This window comes from Asparagus officinalis, chromosome 1 (assembly GCF_001876935.1).
Source record: "Asparagus officinalis chromosome 1, Aspof.V1, whole genome shotgun sequence".
Lineage (NCBI taxonomy): Eukaryota > Viridiplantae > Streptophyta > Magnoliopsida > Asparagales > Asparagaceae > Asparagus > Asparagus officinalis.
This window is the reverse complement of record NC_033794.1, coordinates 122,634,320-122,649,193: the sequence shown is the minus strand read 5'-3', so window position 1 is coordinate 122,649,193 and position 14,874 is coordinate 122,634,320. Positions and strand designations below refer to the sequence as shown.

General features: G+C 40.5%; 1 protein-coding gene across 1 annotated transcript; it reads right to left on the bottom strand.

Moving 5' to 3' along the window:
• Positions 4,225–9,158, bottom strand: LOC109829276 (probable E3 ubiquitin-protein ligase HIP1). Its single transcript, XM_020396468.1, has 4 exons — positions 9,001–9,158; positions 5,031–5,135; positions 4,806–4,949; positions 4,225–4,725 (listed from the first exon to the last, which is right to left on the bottom strand). The coding sequence occupies exons 1-4, from the start codon at positions 9,109–9,111 to the stop codon at positions 4,594–4,596; spliced, it is 492 nt and encodes a 163-aa protein (XP_020252057.1). The 5' UTR covers positions 9,112–9,158; the 3' UTR covers positions 4,225–4,593.

Genomic DNA, 14,874 nt, shown 5'->3' with positions numbered 1-14,874 from the left:
TAAAGGACTAATATGAAATTATTGAATATTTGAATGACTAATATCTCAAGAATCCCTTTATAATATATGCATAGATGTTCGATACGATACAGCAGCACATTAACTGAGATGAGATCCACCTGGTCAGTTGTGAATATCAGCAAACTCTCGCTACTAGTCCATCCCTTGATAGCCCATTTAGTAAATGACGAACTAGCACCTCGTATATATTTTTGTAAGGGAATGATGGGTATGAGATGATAACTTATTTTCCTAAATGAGCTACCAAAAGAAGATAGAACAGTAAAGCTCACACCTTTTGATATGACTAGCAAGGTGAAACTCAACATATGACCATCTCTTAATAACCCATTTAACAAAATGAACAGCTATCTCATGCCCATTATTTCCTTTTTACAAAGATGTAGAATCAGCAAAGAGTTCAGGTTTCAGCAGAATTGGGTGGCGGTTGACCAGCGCGCTCGACCGCTTTCGTGCACGAGGTTTACTGGGCTTCGGTGGTGGTGGCGGTCGACCGGCGCGGTCGACCGCAGATGTTTCTGCTCTGGTGTCGGTCGACCGCCGCGGTCGACCGCCGAACTCTCTGGAAATTTGGATCAGCCGCCCCCCGCCGCTGCGGTTTTGGGTTGGGTCTGTTTTCCAGACCCGTTTCGTTTGAGTTTTCTATAAATACCCAAACACGATTCTAGGGTTTGTAAGGCAAGAGTTTTGAGCTGTTGAAAGGGGTTTTCTTTAGGCTTCTATTCTAGGAGCATTTGGAGAGATCAAGAGTAAGTTGTTGTGGGTTTTTGGTGAGAGATTGTAACCCTAGTTTGTTCCTCTTGATTTCTAATAGTAAAAACTCCCCCCTCCTTGCCCCGTGGACGTAGGCATCTTGCCGAACCACGTAAAACTGGTGTTTGATTGTTTGTGCTATTGATTTGGTGTGTTGGTTTATCTTTTCTCGGCGATTGGTTTGGATTCTCGAGGCGCAACAAGTGGTATCAGAGCTCCGGGCAACGCTTGAGCTTTTTGGAGGTATAGATCAGTTGGGAAGTTCACCTAGAGCTTCAATTGGTGATAAATGTGGGATCTTTGTGGTAAAGTTTCTATCTTTTTCAAGTTGGATCTATTTTCTTGTTTGTTCCGCAATTGTTTGGGTGCTTTGAGATTATGGCCGGAAAGGATAAACATGGGGAGGGTTCTTCAAGTGTGAAGGCCGTCCAAAGTTTGAATATACATTCTATGAAAATAGATGTGGAAAAGTTCAACGGCACAAATAATTTTGGACTTTAGAGATGTGAAGTCATGGATGCGCTAAATGCGTAAAATTTGGAAGATACGTTGGAGTTGGACGGGAAACCAGACAACATGGATGAAAAGGTTTGGAATAAGATGAATAGAACGGCGTGTGGTGTGATTAGGTCTTGCCTTACCCAAGACCTTAAATATGATGTGATGAATGAAACTTCGGCAAAGAAGATTTGGGAGGTCCTAGAGGGCAAATATTTGACGAAGAGCGTCGAAAATCGTTTGCATTTGAAGAGGAGGCTTTATCGCTTCCAATTGAAGAAGGGGATATCCATTAGTGATCACATGAACTACTACACGAAGCTACTTGCAGATTTGGCGAACGTAGATGTCATTGTTGAAGATGAGGATAAAGCATTGTTGTTATTGAGTTCCTTGCCCGACGAGGAATATGAGACCTTCGTCCTCACTCTTATTAATGGGAAGGCATCTCTTTCATATAGTGAGGTCACCGCAGCCCTTGTGAACTATCAACTTCGAAAGAATGACAAGGAGACTTCCATCGAGCCGGTTGCGGGGGCATTGGTTGCAAGAGCTAAAAGTCTAAACCGTGGGAGAAGATCGCAGTCTAGAGGGGGGCATCCTGCAGTTGGTAGGAATCAATGTGCCTTTTGTAGAGAGGATGGACATTGGAAAGCCGAATGCCCAAAATTGCAAGCCGTGAAGAATAAAGGAAAAGCTATTCAAGCTTCAGAGGTAAATGTTGCCAAGGCTAGTGGCGATGTTTCAGATTCAGATTCTTCGGGCTATTCGTACCCAGCTCTTCCGTCAGTTGATGTTGCCGACTCCACCGAGTGGATGTTGGATTCTGGTGCTACTTACCACATATGCCCTAGAAGGGATTGGTTCTCCAGCTTTCAGGAGTTGGAAAGAGGGGATGCTGTTCTCATGGGTAATGATCACAGATGCCCTATTGGTGGTATTGGTACCGTTCAGATTCGGATGAGTGACGGGATGATCCGGGAGTTGGCTGATGTGAGGTTCGTTCCTCAACTGAGGAAGAACATCATTTCACTTGGGGTATTGGAGGCATCAGGCTATAGGGTGACCTTGGCGGATTCTCGCTTGAAGGTCACATCGGGGTCCATGATTGTGATGAAGGGAGTCAGACGGAGTAACTTGTATTATCTACTTGGGAGCACGGTAGTTTTCTATCCATCGATCGAGGGGTCTTATTGGAGGTGTTCAGTCAGGCATTGGGGGGCTTTCCGAGGAGGCATCATCGGGAGGTAATCGTTATTTTGTTTCCTATGTTGGGGATTGTACTAGGCATATTTGGGTTGCAACCAAGTCCCGTTGGTATAAAGCCCTAGTAGTCCGCAACACTTGGAGGAGGTGTATGGGCAGAAAGGTTACCAGTTGTACTTGTTCTAGTTGGAGTCCTTTCTTGCATTGGTGCCGAGCTCATGGCAGTTGGAGACACTTCAGAGGAGAGGAGACAGTGGGGCGACGTGATGAGATGACGGATTCAGTGAGCCATTCTTTTCTGGAGGAGGATCGGTATTGGTTGTCGAGCAGTGGATCTGGTATTCAGGCTTCGACAGGTTTGGGTTATCTTATGAGGTTGCCGACTGATGCGTATAGAGTTGTTAGATCTGGTGGAGCTGCTTCAGATTTTGGTTGGCATTGGATATTGGGCTACCCAGCACTTGGTCATATCGTTGATGTGAGATTGGATCCGATTGCGCATTTGGGATTCAGGAGTTCATTCGGCTATCAGTGGGGAGCTTCTGAGTTTGGTCTGAGCAGGTTTGTCACTTTGGACTCTCGGCAGGTGGAGAGTATTGATCAGGTCAGAGGGATATCGCAGCGGGTGGAGGTTGATGCTACTCCACATTGGGTGGAGCTTACTCCACATACTCCAGGTCATTCTGCATTGGTTGGGATTCCAGCTGAGGTGACACAGCGTGGGAGTCATTTATTTATGGGGGCAGATGATGAGGTGGTTGACTTGGATGTAGCTGATGGATATTTTTTGGATACGGCCATCGTTTCACCTCAGGTGGAGGTGTTCGGATCGCTTCAGTTTGGGGTAGTTGATGATGCTATCAGCCGCAAGATGGATTGAGGGCCTTTGGAGGCCAATGGTGAACTACGTGAAGGCTTGATTCTTTGGGCAAGAGGATACGTAGGCAGTCTTTATGATGCAGCCGATTTGGTGAGCGACATCGACATTTGGGGTGAGTGTTCGCACTCCCACTTGGGTCTCAGCAAGTGAGGCATTTGGTGTAGTCGGTGTAGGCTCAGTTGTTTGGTGAGTAGGCACAGTTGGTTTGGGGTTGAGTGTTCGCACTCCCGTTTGGATCTCAATGTGTTGTGATTGGAGTCCGTTGTCATGAGTCCGTTGCCATGGCGTACTGGATGCAACAGTTGAGGTATTGGTTTGTTCGGTGTCGGCTCAGATTTGGGAAATCTTCGCCGAGGTGGAGATTTGTAGAATTGATAGAAAGTCCGGGTTTCAGCAGAATTGGGTGGCGGTCGACCGGCCCGGTCGACCGCATTCGTGCACAAAGAGTTTTGAGCTGTTGAAAGGGGTTTTCTTTGGGCTTCTATTCTAGGAGCATTTGGAGAGATCAAGAGTGAGTTGTTGTGGGTTTTTGGTGAGAGATTGTAACCCTAGTTTGTTCCTCTTGATTTCTAATAGTGAAAACTCCCCCTCCTTGCCCCGTGGACGTAGGCATCTTGCCGAACCACGTAAAACTGGTGTTTGATTGTTTGTGCTATTGATTTGGTGTGTTAGTTTATCTTTTCTCGGCGATTGGTTTGGATTCTCGAGGCGCAACAAAAGATACATTTAGATATTTTACTGTAGTGAAGAAGGAAGATTTGGCATTTGTAATATTTTAATACACTATTTCAAAAATAAGATAACCCAATAAGTTATAGCAAACTAACATTCCATTTCCAAACATATCGAATAATAAAAGTAAACGATTCGTGATAATGTCACATATTCAGCTGAGTTAGGTTCTTCAATAGAAAATGGCGAATAAATATTTTGGTGTAGCACACTAATAAATTATATTCATCCATATTTAAACAATAATCTACTTGTTCACGTAAAGAAAAATCAAACAAAAAGAAGAAGAAATGATATTACAAAGCACAGACCGCCCAAAAGCACCATTTCTATTGGAAATGGAAAACCCCTAAATGAATCATGTCCACCACCAACAAATCACCTAACGTTGATACCCAATGTATCTCACCAAGAACCAAATCCCCTGCCTATCAAAAGCTGTACACAGAAAGAGAGGAAGCAAGGTAGAGGTTTTACAGCAACAGAACAGTAGCAATCGGGCTCTAGCTTTTAGACATGGCGGTCTTGCAGACAGGGCAAGTGTTCTTCCTCAGAAGCCATTGCTTGATGCAATAAGTATGGTAGCTATGTCCACACTGCAGCCTTCCCATTTCGTCGTTTGCTTCATATTCTTCCTGTGGTACAAACAACGAGATCAGGCATCTTCATTATTGCTTGTATGTTGATTGCAACGAATAAACAAGAGAAAACTCACTTGACAAATTGTGCATTTCCGTTCTTTTTGAGACGGGGAAGCACCAGGAAATGAGTGCTTTTGTTTCCTGAGATTGGAGAGGATCTCCTCCTCTCTCAACCCAGTGCTGACATACCCAATCTTTTCACTTAATTCCAGTAATTCCTGTTGGGAAAAAAGGGTAATAGTTTACCTGGAGGCACTAAATGTATCTGGTAAGGCCACAAAAGTAAGAATAATACAAACCTCGTACGACATATTATCAACATCAAGCCGCAAATCATTGTATTGATCGTATACACCCACTCCATCTAAAAATACTTGAGGTACTCGAGTTTGGAACATCCTCACCTGTGTAACCGAAAAAATAAATAAGCAACCATATAAGGTGCATTAGCACTCAGACTGTAAATATTACAGTTTCACAACTTCTGATTTTTCCCCCAAAAAACAAAAAATTATGATAATTTTACAGTTAGGGTATTTAACATAATTTATATTATGTATTGCATGCTGAAAAAATCATTCTTTTCTTATCTATGGATAGATGAGAAGGGATCATAAACTATCTATAAAGATGGGGCTTAACATGCACGCTAAAGCTTTATAAATTACCAAAAAAGAACGTCAGTTGCCAAGTCCAGCTATTTATGAAGATTTCATTCTTCACGCAATCACTTTCTCAAATTTACCAGGTCTTAAGTTATAAAAACCAGTTTGATATTGCTAGAGCTTATAATAAGTTGCTTATATAAGCGGCTTATAGAAGCAACTTATAAGAACTGCTAAAAATAGTTGTGTTCTTATAAGTTGCTTGACAACCATATATCAAAAGATGCTTCTAAAAGCACTTAAGGTGTCTGGTAAAACCGTGCTCAAAGATCATTGTAAATGAAAATGATCAAACTCCATATACCTTTAGCTTCATGTTCATTGGTAGTAATAAAAACATTGTCAAAAGCTAATGAGTGTATACAGTATTTAAACTACAAACAGAAACTACTTTTAAAAGGATTCTCAGGTTTGCTTCTAAAAATATTCCCCTTAAAAGCAAGTGTTTCAAGAAGCATGCAAAAAATAATAATAATAATAATTTACCAAATACCATTGTTGACTACTTATTGCAAAAATAAGCAAAAGCACTCTAAAACATGCAATGCATTGCCCTAAAAGCCTAAGAAAGAAGATTGATCAGCTTATTTGTAGCCTATTTTAACTTGCCAGATTGACTCTCTAGTGACATACACGACAAAGGTTCTCAAGCAATTTATAATTATTTATGAACCATTTCCTGCAACTCTGAGTACAGACTTAATAGAAGGGAATAAGGGCCAATCTGGTATTGTTGTACGTTAGAATAAGTTGCTTATGTAAGTAGCTTATAGAAACGACTTGTAAAAGTTGTTGAAAATAGTTGTTTGGTACTCATAGATCAAAAGCTGCTTCCAAAAGCAATTGAGGTGTTTAGAAAAACTGTGTTTAAATATCATTGTCAAAAGACAAAGAACATATACATGGTATATAAACTAAAAAAGTACAAGTTGCTTTTAAAAGCATCCTGAGGTCGCTTATAAAATCACCTCTTTAAAAAGAAATGCAATTTCAACAAGCATGCAACAAAAAAAAAAACACCATTATTGATTGCTTATAAAAAATAAGCGAAAGCATTCCTAAAAGAAGTACCAAACCGGCCCTAAATAGGCCTCAAGCGAGCAATGCTAGAGGCAAGTCGCTTTTTAGCAACTGACTCCGTACTCCCGCTGGGTAGGGGGTATAGGGCTTAGGCGTATAGTTTTAGGGTGGGGGGCTACTTGGGGCAGTTGTTGACGAGTACAGCAGCAGTCGTTAAAAAGCGATAAAAGGCGACTGCCGCTAGCATTGCTCGCCTCTAGCAAGTTATTTTTATTTTACTTTTAATTTTTATTTAACATCTGTTGATAATGAACTATCAATCAGTTGTTCAACTCAAATTCAAGGAATCATATTCATAAGGCATATCAAAGCATCAGCAATCCAACAAGGGAAAGATAACGCTCACCACACACATTCTTTACCTCCGTACTTCCATAATTTTAACACAATACAAGCTGTTAGAAATCATAAAACGAGTAAAGAACAAATCAGTTACTATTGTCAAAGAAAAAAATTGCGTGCGCGCAAGTGAACAAGATGCCACTGTATATTCTACAATATAAACTCAATACAAGCATCTCTAATAGAAACCAATTTGCTTCCATGGATAGTTAGAAACCCTTTGGAAAAAGTGTCCCACATAAAAAATTATGTAAGAAAAGTTTGTGTCAGGACATTGTCCATGCAGTCGACTAGGTTTGATGAATTACAAATGTTCATATGAATTTACCATATTTTGAGTTGAAAAGCGCAGGTGATAGATAGAAAATGACCATACAAACATGCATATAAAGTTTCATACTCACACAAGGTCATACAAGAAAGTTACGGATCAAAATAAGAAGTCAAGAGTGTAAAAAACAGCTTTGTGCACTAAGTCAACTTTGCAACTCATGAACATCGACTTTGTTATGCACAGAAAATTCTGTAATTCAGCAGCAGCTAAATTTTGTTTAGGAATATTGAAGGTCGGATTTGAGCACTGCAAAATACGCTTTGAGGACTGTAAACTCGGCTTTGAGGACAACACAGAAAGCTAAATTCTGGATTGAGATGAAAGTCGGCTTTGATGACTGTAGAGTCAGCTTTGGTCACTGCATAGCCTTATTTGAAAGTGGACTTTGGTCAAAGCCAGATTTTGGCTGATTTTGAACCTGATGGGAAGTCGGTTTTGGCTCTTCTCAAAGTCTACTTTGGCGGACTGCAGATGTGAATCCTATTTATAATCTGATTTGTGAGATGTAAACTTAGCTGTTCGTTTGGATTTCTTTATATACATCTCTAGGGCTATTTTTCTCCAGAGAAGAGGAGTTAATTGCTGAGATTTGAGAGCTCCACTTACAGAGAAAAAGAAAGAACTTCTTTTAGGGTTTGAAGGAGTTCTTGATTGCCATCACCTCTCGTAGTGTCGACTGCATCCTCGGAACGAGCTACATAATTGGATCGTATTCTTCACAGAGCGCAACCAGCTCTAATATCGCATTGACTTCGTTCTTCCAAGATCTTCAGTATAATTCTCTTGAAGAATGGTTTTAATCAAAAAGGGCAATAAGATCTTCTCATTTTGTGCTTAAATACTGATAGTTTGTGAAACTCTTCTTTACAGTCATGTGATTGGAATTGTGATACGGCGTACTCAAGCCGGGGTGAATTGAGGAAGAGGGTTACTAGTGCGGAGTTAAGGTTATACTGTTGGGTGAGGTTGTTTGGTGGAGACGGCTAGTTTAGAGTTAGGCTAGGGAGCGACCTTGTATCACCTTCTGAATTGGGTTGTAATCTACGAAAACCTTTGCTTACAGTGCGGAACCCCCTCCTAGCGAGGAGGAAGAGTACATGTAAGATTTTGATCTAAACCACTGTTAAATCATTGTATTTGTGATTGCTCAGGTGGTTGTGTAGTTGTTGTAGTTTACCTTATTTATTTCCCCCTGCAATATCAATATTTGTTTTAATTCTAAAAAAAAGTTTGAGTAACCCTATTCAACCCCCTTCTAGGCTTGCATCTAGATCCCAACAGGTGGAGGAAAGTGGATGCAATCATGCTATTTGCTACCACATTAGTGTATTCTAAAGGTAGAAAATTCCTTTTCTCCCATGGATTTAGCATAGAAAGAAAAATCTTGGCTCTAAATTCAACAGAAACAACAACATACAATCCATTATCTCAATTTTTTGGGATTGGCTACATGAATCTTATTCTTCCATTTGGTTATATTTTGGATCATTTCTAGGTATAATAATTCAAAAAAAGTAAGAAATAAAAATTTTTGGAAGTTTGAGATATTGAGGAATTCTAAATTTGTTAGGATTTCCAAAATACAAATTTGGAACCAAACAGTCTCTAAGAAACAAAATAAGCCTTGAAGATAATGGTCATACTAAGAAGCAAAATTGCGTAAGTACTTAAAAAATCTTAAAATGGCAAAGAAATAATAACAGACACATTTCGCAATATTCACACATAATAATATTCAACACGTGCAATCAAGCAAGATTTTAGTTCTCAACACACATATGATACAGTTTATTCAGAAAAGCAAAAGTTTCACATAAATGGTGTTAAATATAGTGTAGAGTTAAATACCTCATCAAATTCTGCTGGCGAACGACGATGCCCACCATGAATGCGTCGAAGCTGCCCCAAGTTTGATGGGCCAGATTCAATGCGTGGCATTTCAATGCTAGGAAAGTCCATGAGCAAAGATGTAATTTCTTCATCACGACCTAGCCTTGCAATGCAGGGTCCCTGCAACCCAAAAAAAAAGCATGAATAAATTATATAACCCCAATTTCTTTGATCATGAATGCATTACATGAACGAAAATTTCTTAATAGTTATTACATTTCCCATAAATATAAGGATAAATTGCAAGATATCCCCTAAATTTGCAATATCAAAAGAAAAGCTACTGAGGGTTCAAATTTAGAATTTGACCCTTCTCTTCAATTACTCTGAAATCAATTTGAATGCAAAAAATACAATCTTGCGCTATGAATATTATTTAAAAAAGGGACAGTCCAATGCACAAAGTCCCCCCAATGTGCAGGGTCCAGGAAGTTGTCGGACCACTTGAGGCCGACTGCATGTTGCCTTACTTACAAGAGGGTTTTGCCATCGATAAGACGGTAATCTATAGTCGCAAAAAAGGTGTGAAGGACTATTATTTTGAAATAAAAAAAAGTACGCTATCACTTTTTAAGTATCTTGTGAGACCCTGCATACTAGGGAGATTATTTTTGTAATTTATCCTAAAAATAAATAATCAAATATACCACTCTGTGAGCCCTCTCCCTGCGATTGGCTGCTTCACAATCCACCAAGGCCTCGGCACCAAGGATGTTGATATTTTGTCATTGATTCTTTATATAACTTCATGATTATTAGATAGGATTAGAGGTTTATCATGATTAGGAGATTAAAGAGTTTGAATCCTATTCTACTTAGAAAGTTAGGCTATGGTAGGTTTTTAGTTTCCCTATATATAGTCTTCTATTATTGAGGAAAAATCAAGGAAAGGAGAAAAAAAGAGCCGTTATTCTTGTAATCTAGGTCAGCAGAGGGCATAAATCAAATTGACGAATAGTCTACAAGCGGCGAGGGCTTCGTAGTCTTTGTCCGTACAAAAGATGATAATATTGGAAGAGGATTTTGCAGTTTTTTCCTTCTAAAAGATTGTAAGGAGGGGTTTGGAGAGAATATGAGAGTTATGTATGTGAGGCTGAGAGATTGAGAGACGAGAGTTGAGTGATTCCTCTTGTAGTTCTCCCTAATATATAGTGGATTTCTTGTATTTATCCAGTGGATGTATGTCAAAGTTGATCGACTGAACCACGTAAATCTTTGTGTTCTTTCTTTCTTCTTGATTGTGGTTCTTCTCTATCTTGTGGATTGTTGGCTGGTTTCCGAGTTGCGGAGATCATAGTAGGCGAGGAGACTTAAAATAACCAACAAAGGAAAACCCCAGGGGTGCAACAGATACTGCTGACATCAGTGACGGTCCGACGCCAATGAAGTCAAGCAGCCCCACCCACCCAAAGAGATCAACTACATTACCATCCAGTTTCGTCCTCGCTACTTGGCCATTGAGTGATATACATAATTAAGGTTCACTAAACAGTTCAGAATTTCTTAGAAACTACATCATGCAACTCTAAGTACAACCTGATAGGTGACAATGCTATGCCCCATGCCTTTTTTCCCCTTTTTATTTGCTTTATCTAATCATGGAGATGGAGGTGCCCTGAAATATAACTACATGGTGGAGTTAATATTTTGCATAGTGAACAATCACGCAGTTTGTCAACTATGTCAAAGAGACATTAGGGTAGCATACTGTAGCATTGACCAAGCAAGACATAGCTGAACTCAGCAGATATATGTATTTTTTAAGAAAAATCCAACACATTGATCTCTGTGTCTGTGTAGATAAAGCAGTTAGCACATATTATTTAATCGCATGCATTCAATAGATTAATTACGGAATAAAGTGGCTAAAAATAAAATAAAAATGAGTAGAGAAACAGATTATTATTGACATACTGACATCAAAACAAAGGATTGTGTGCGTGCATGGGTAAACAACATAGTGTAGGATACTAACACCAACAACATTTAGAATATAAAACCAAATGAGGTGAAAACAATCACTATGGTAAAAACCAAAATATGCGTTGAAGATAATGATCACATTAACATGTGCAAACACTGAAGAAATCTGCTCGGAATGCAATAGAACAAGATTTTAGTTCTCGACACAGACACAAATCATTTTATTGAGATATTAAAACCCAAAACTTCACATAAATAGAGATAAATGCAATGTGGNCTCGAATGCGCCGAAGCTGCTCCGAGTGTGATAGACCAGATTCAACATGTGGTGTCTCCACACTATCACATTCCATGAACAAAGACATGATTTCTGCATCAGCGCCGCGCCTGACAATGCAAGGCTTCTGCAAAAAAAAAGAAAAAAGAAAAAATTAAACCAAATAAATTACATAATCCCAATTTCTCTGATCATGAATGTGGAATATGAACTATAAGAAAAAATTAAACCAAATAAATTACATAATCCCAATTTCTCTGATCATGAATGTGGAATATGAACTATATATTTTCTTAATGGTAATTACTTTACATAATCCCAATTTCTCTGATCATGAATGTGGAATATGAACTATATATTTTCTTAATGGTAATTACAATTTTCCTATAAAAAAGAAGAAAAAATTAAACCAAATAAATTACATAATCCCAATTTCTCTGATCATGAATGTGGAATATGAACTATATATTTTCTTAATGGTAATTACTTTTTTCCTATAAAAAGAAGGGTAAATGACAAAATGTCCCATAGATTCACAAGATCAGCGGAAAAGCCGCTGAGAGGTCGAAAATGACACTTTGAACCCTCCGTTTCACTTATACAAAATCTACTCCTTTGTACTTAATGAAGAATTACAGGAAACAGCATAGGAGAAGCCAGAAAGTCTGGCGGGCGACCGCCAACGTGCACGAAGCTTACCAGGATTCGGAGCAGGTGTCGGTCGACCGTCGCAGTCGACCGCGGATGACTGTAAGCGATTCTTGCTCTCGAGACTGAGATTCGGTCGACCGCCGCGGTCGACCGCGATGAACTAGCTGGCCTTTCGTTTTTGACCCGTTTTGTTTCTGAGTTGTATATAACTCAAATCCTGATTGTTTAGGTTATGCAAGGACGATTTAGCAGCCTGAAGAGAGAATAGTTGCATCAATTTGGGGAGCTGAGAGAGATGCAAGAGCTTTGTTTTAGGGTCTGATCTGAGAGATATTTGTAATCTACTTGTATTCTGCTGATTTCTAATAGTAAAAACGACCTCTCTAAAAAAAAAAACCCCCAACCCAATCCTTGCCCCGTGAACGTAGGCAACTTGCCGAACCACGTAAATCTCTTGTTCTTGCTGTGATTGTGGTTTGCATATTAGTTGTGGTTAGTTCGAGTTATTGTTCGTGTTGCCAGAGAAAGCTTCCTCCGCGCAAAACAATTGGTATCAGAGCTAGATCGACAACATGGGAGATGCAAGCACGTCAGGTTCGTCTCTTACAAAGGCGATACAGAGTCTGAGCATCAATAACACAAAGATTGATGTTCCAAAGTTCGACGGCAAGATCAATTTTGGATTGTGGAGGTGTCAGGTGATGGATGCCTTGGATGCACAGAATTTGGAGGAGACTCTTGAGTTAAAAGAGAAACCCGCTGAGTTAGAGGATAAGGTTTGGAGGAAGATGAACAGTAGAGCTTGTGGTGTTATTAGGTCATGCATGACGTCGGATCTTATTTACGATGTTATGAACGAGACGTCGACGAAGAAGATGTGGGAAACACTCAATGAGAAATATCTTACGAAGAGCATTGAGAATCGGCTTCACTTGAAGAAAAGATTTTATCAGTTCAAGATGAAGAGGGAAGTTTCCATCAGGGAGCATGTCAACAACTTCACTAAGCTACTTTCAAATATGGCCAATGTTGATATTATAGTTGAGGATGAAGACAAGGCGATGCTACTTCTGTGTTCGTTGCCCGAAGATGATTATGGTACGTTCGTTCTCACTATGATCAATGGAAAAACTACAGTCAGCTACAATGAGGTGACCTCAGCTTTGGTGAATTATGAGTTGAGGAAGAATGATGGTGAACCCTCCGAGAAGACATCGGTGATGGTGAACCCTCCGAGAAGACATCGGGAGATGCATTAGCAGTTCGAGGCCGAGATCCAAACCGTCGTCAGTTCAACCGCTCAAAGTCAAAGAATAGGAGTGCCTATAAGAGTGTTGGTAGAAATCAATGTCGGTATTGTATAGAAGAAGGACATTAGAAGATTGACTGCCCAAAATGGAAAGAAAAAGCCGGGAAGAATAAGGAGAAAGCTGCACAAGCTTCAGAAGTGAATGTTACAAAAGCTATTGGTGAGCATTCAGATTCAGATTCTTCAGGCTATTCATGCCCTGCATTACCGTCGGTTTGCTATGCGGATTCCACGAAGTGGATGATGGATTCGGGAGCTACATATCACATCTGCCCTAAGAGGGAGTGGTTTTCTAGCTTTGAGGAGCTGGAAAGAGGGGATGTCGTGCTTATGGACAATGACCACGTATGTCCTATTGGTGGTATTGGTTCAGTCCGGATTAAGATGCATGATGGTGTAGTGAGGGAGTTGAAGGAAGTGGGGTTCGTACCGCAGTTGACGAATAACATCATTTCTCTTGGGACTTTGGAGGCAGCTGGATATCGAGTGATCTTAGAGGATGCTACAGTGAAGGTCACGAAGGGTTCTATAATGGTGATGCGAGGTGTCAGGGAAAACAACCTATACTACTTGAAGGATAAGACAGTTACAGGGGGTCTGGCAGCTTCTATCACTACAGAGGAGGACACTATCACCTTATGACACATGAGACTTGGACACACAGGTGATAAGTCCCTACAGTCATTGACAAAACAGGGGCTATTGAAAGGTGCTAAGACCTACAAGATGGAGCTGTGTAAGCACTGTGTACTTGGAAAGAAGACTAGAGTGAAGTTTGACACCGCTGTTCATAACACCCGAGGTACATTGGATTACATTCACACAGATGTTTAGGGTCCTTCCAAGAACACATCTCTTGGTGGGGCCAACTATTTTGTCACTTTCATTGATGTCTATTCCAGAAAGAATTGGGTATACCCTATGAAGCATAAACATCAGGTCCTGGATATTTTTGTGGAGTGAAAGAAGAAAGTGGAGCTGCAGACAGGTAGAAAGGTGAAGACTCTACGTTCAGATAACGGTGAAGAGTACAAGAGTGATCCGTTTCTGCAGTTTTGTCAGGATCACGGCATTAGAAGACACTTCACAGTTCGAGAGATACCGCAACAGAATAGGGTGGCTGAGAGAATGAACCGTACCTTGCTGGAGAAGGTGCGGTGTATGATGACGCAAAGTGGATTGCCTAGATCTTTTTGGGCTGAGGCGTTAGTTTATGCGAGCCATCTCGTGAACAGGTTACCGTGTACTGCGATAGACGGGAAGACTCCTTTGGAGCGTTGGTTTGGTTCGGTGGCTAGTGACTATGAGTCGCTTCGGATATTCGGGTGTCCAGCTTATTATCATGTCAGTAATGGCAAATTAAATCCGAGAGCAAGGAAAGCAGTCTTTGTGGGATTTAGGGATGGAGTCAAAGGCTTCAAGTTATGGGATCCACAGGACAAGAAGATAGTTATTAGCAGAGATGTCACATTTGACGAGGCGTACATGATGAGGCCTCGAGCCCCTCAGCAGGTAGAGGGAGACCAGACAGGAGAGATATCGCAGCAGGTGAAGGATGATGTGACTCCACTCACTCCAGAGAGCATTGTATCCATTGAGGCTCCTACAGAGATGATACTGGGAGGAGATGAGATGACAGCCGGGCAGATAGAGGATACAGTGGATTATGAGA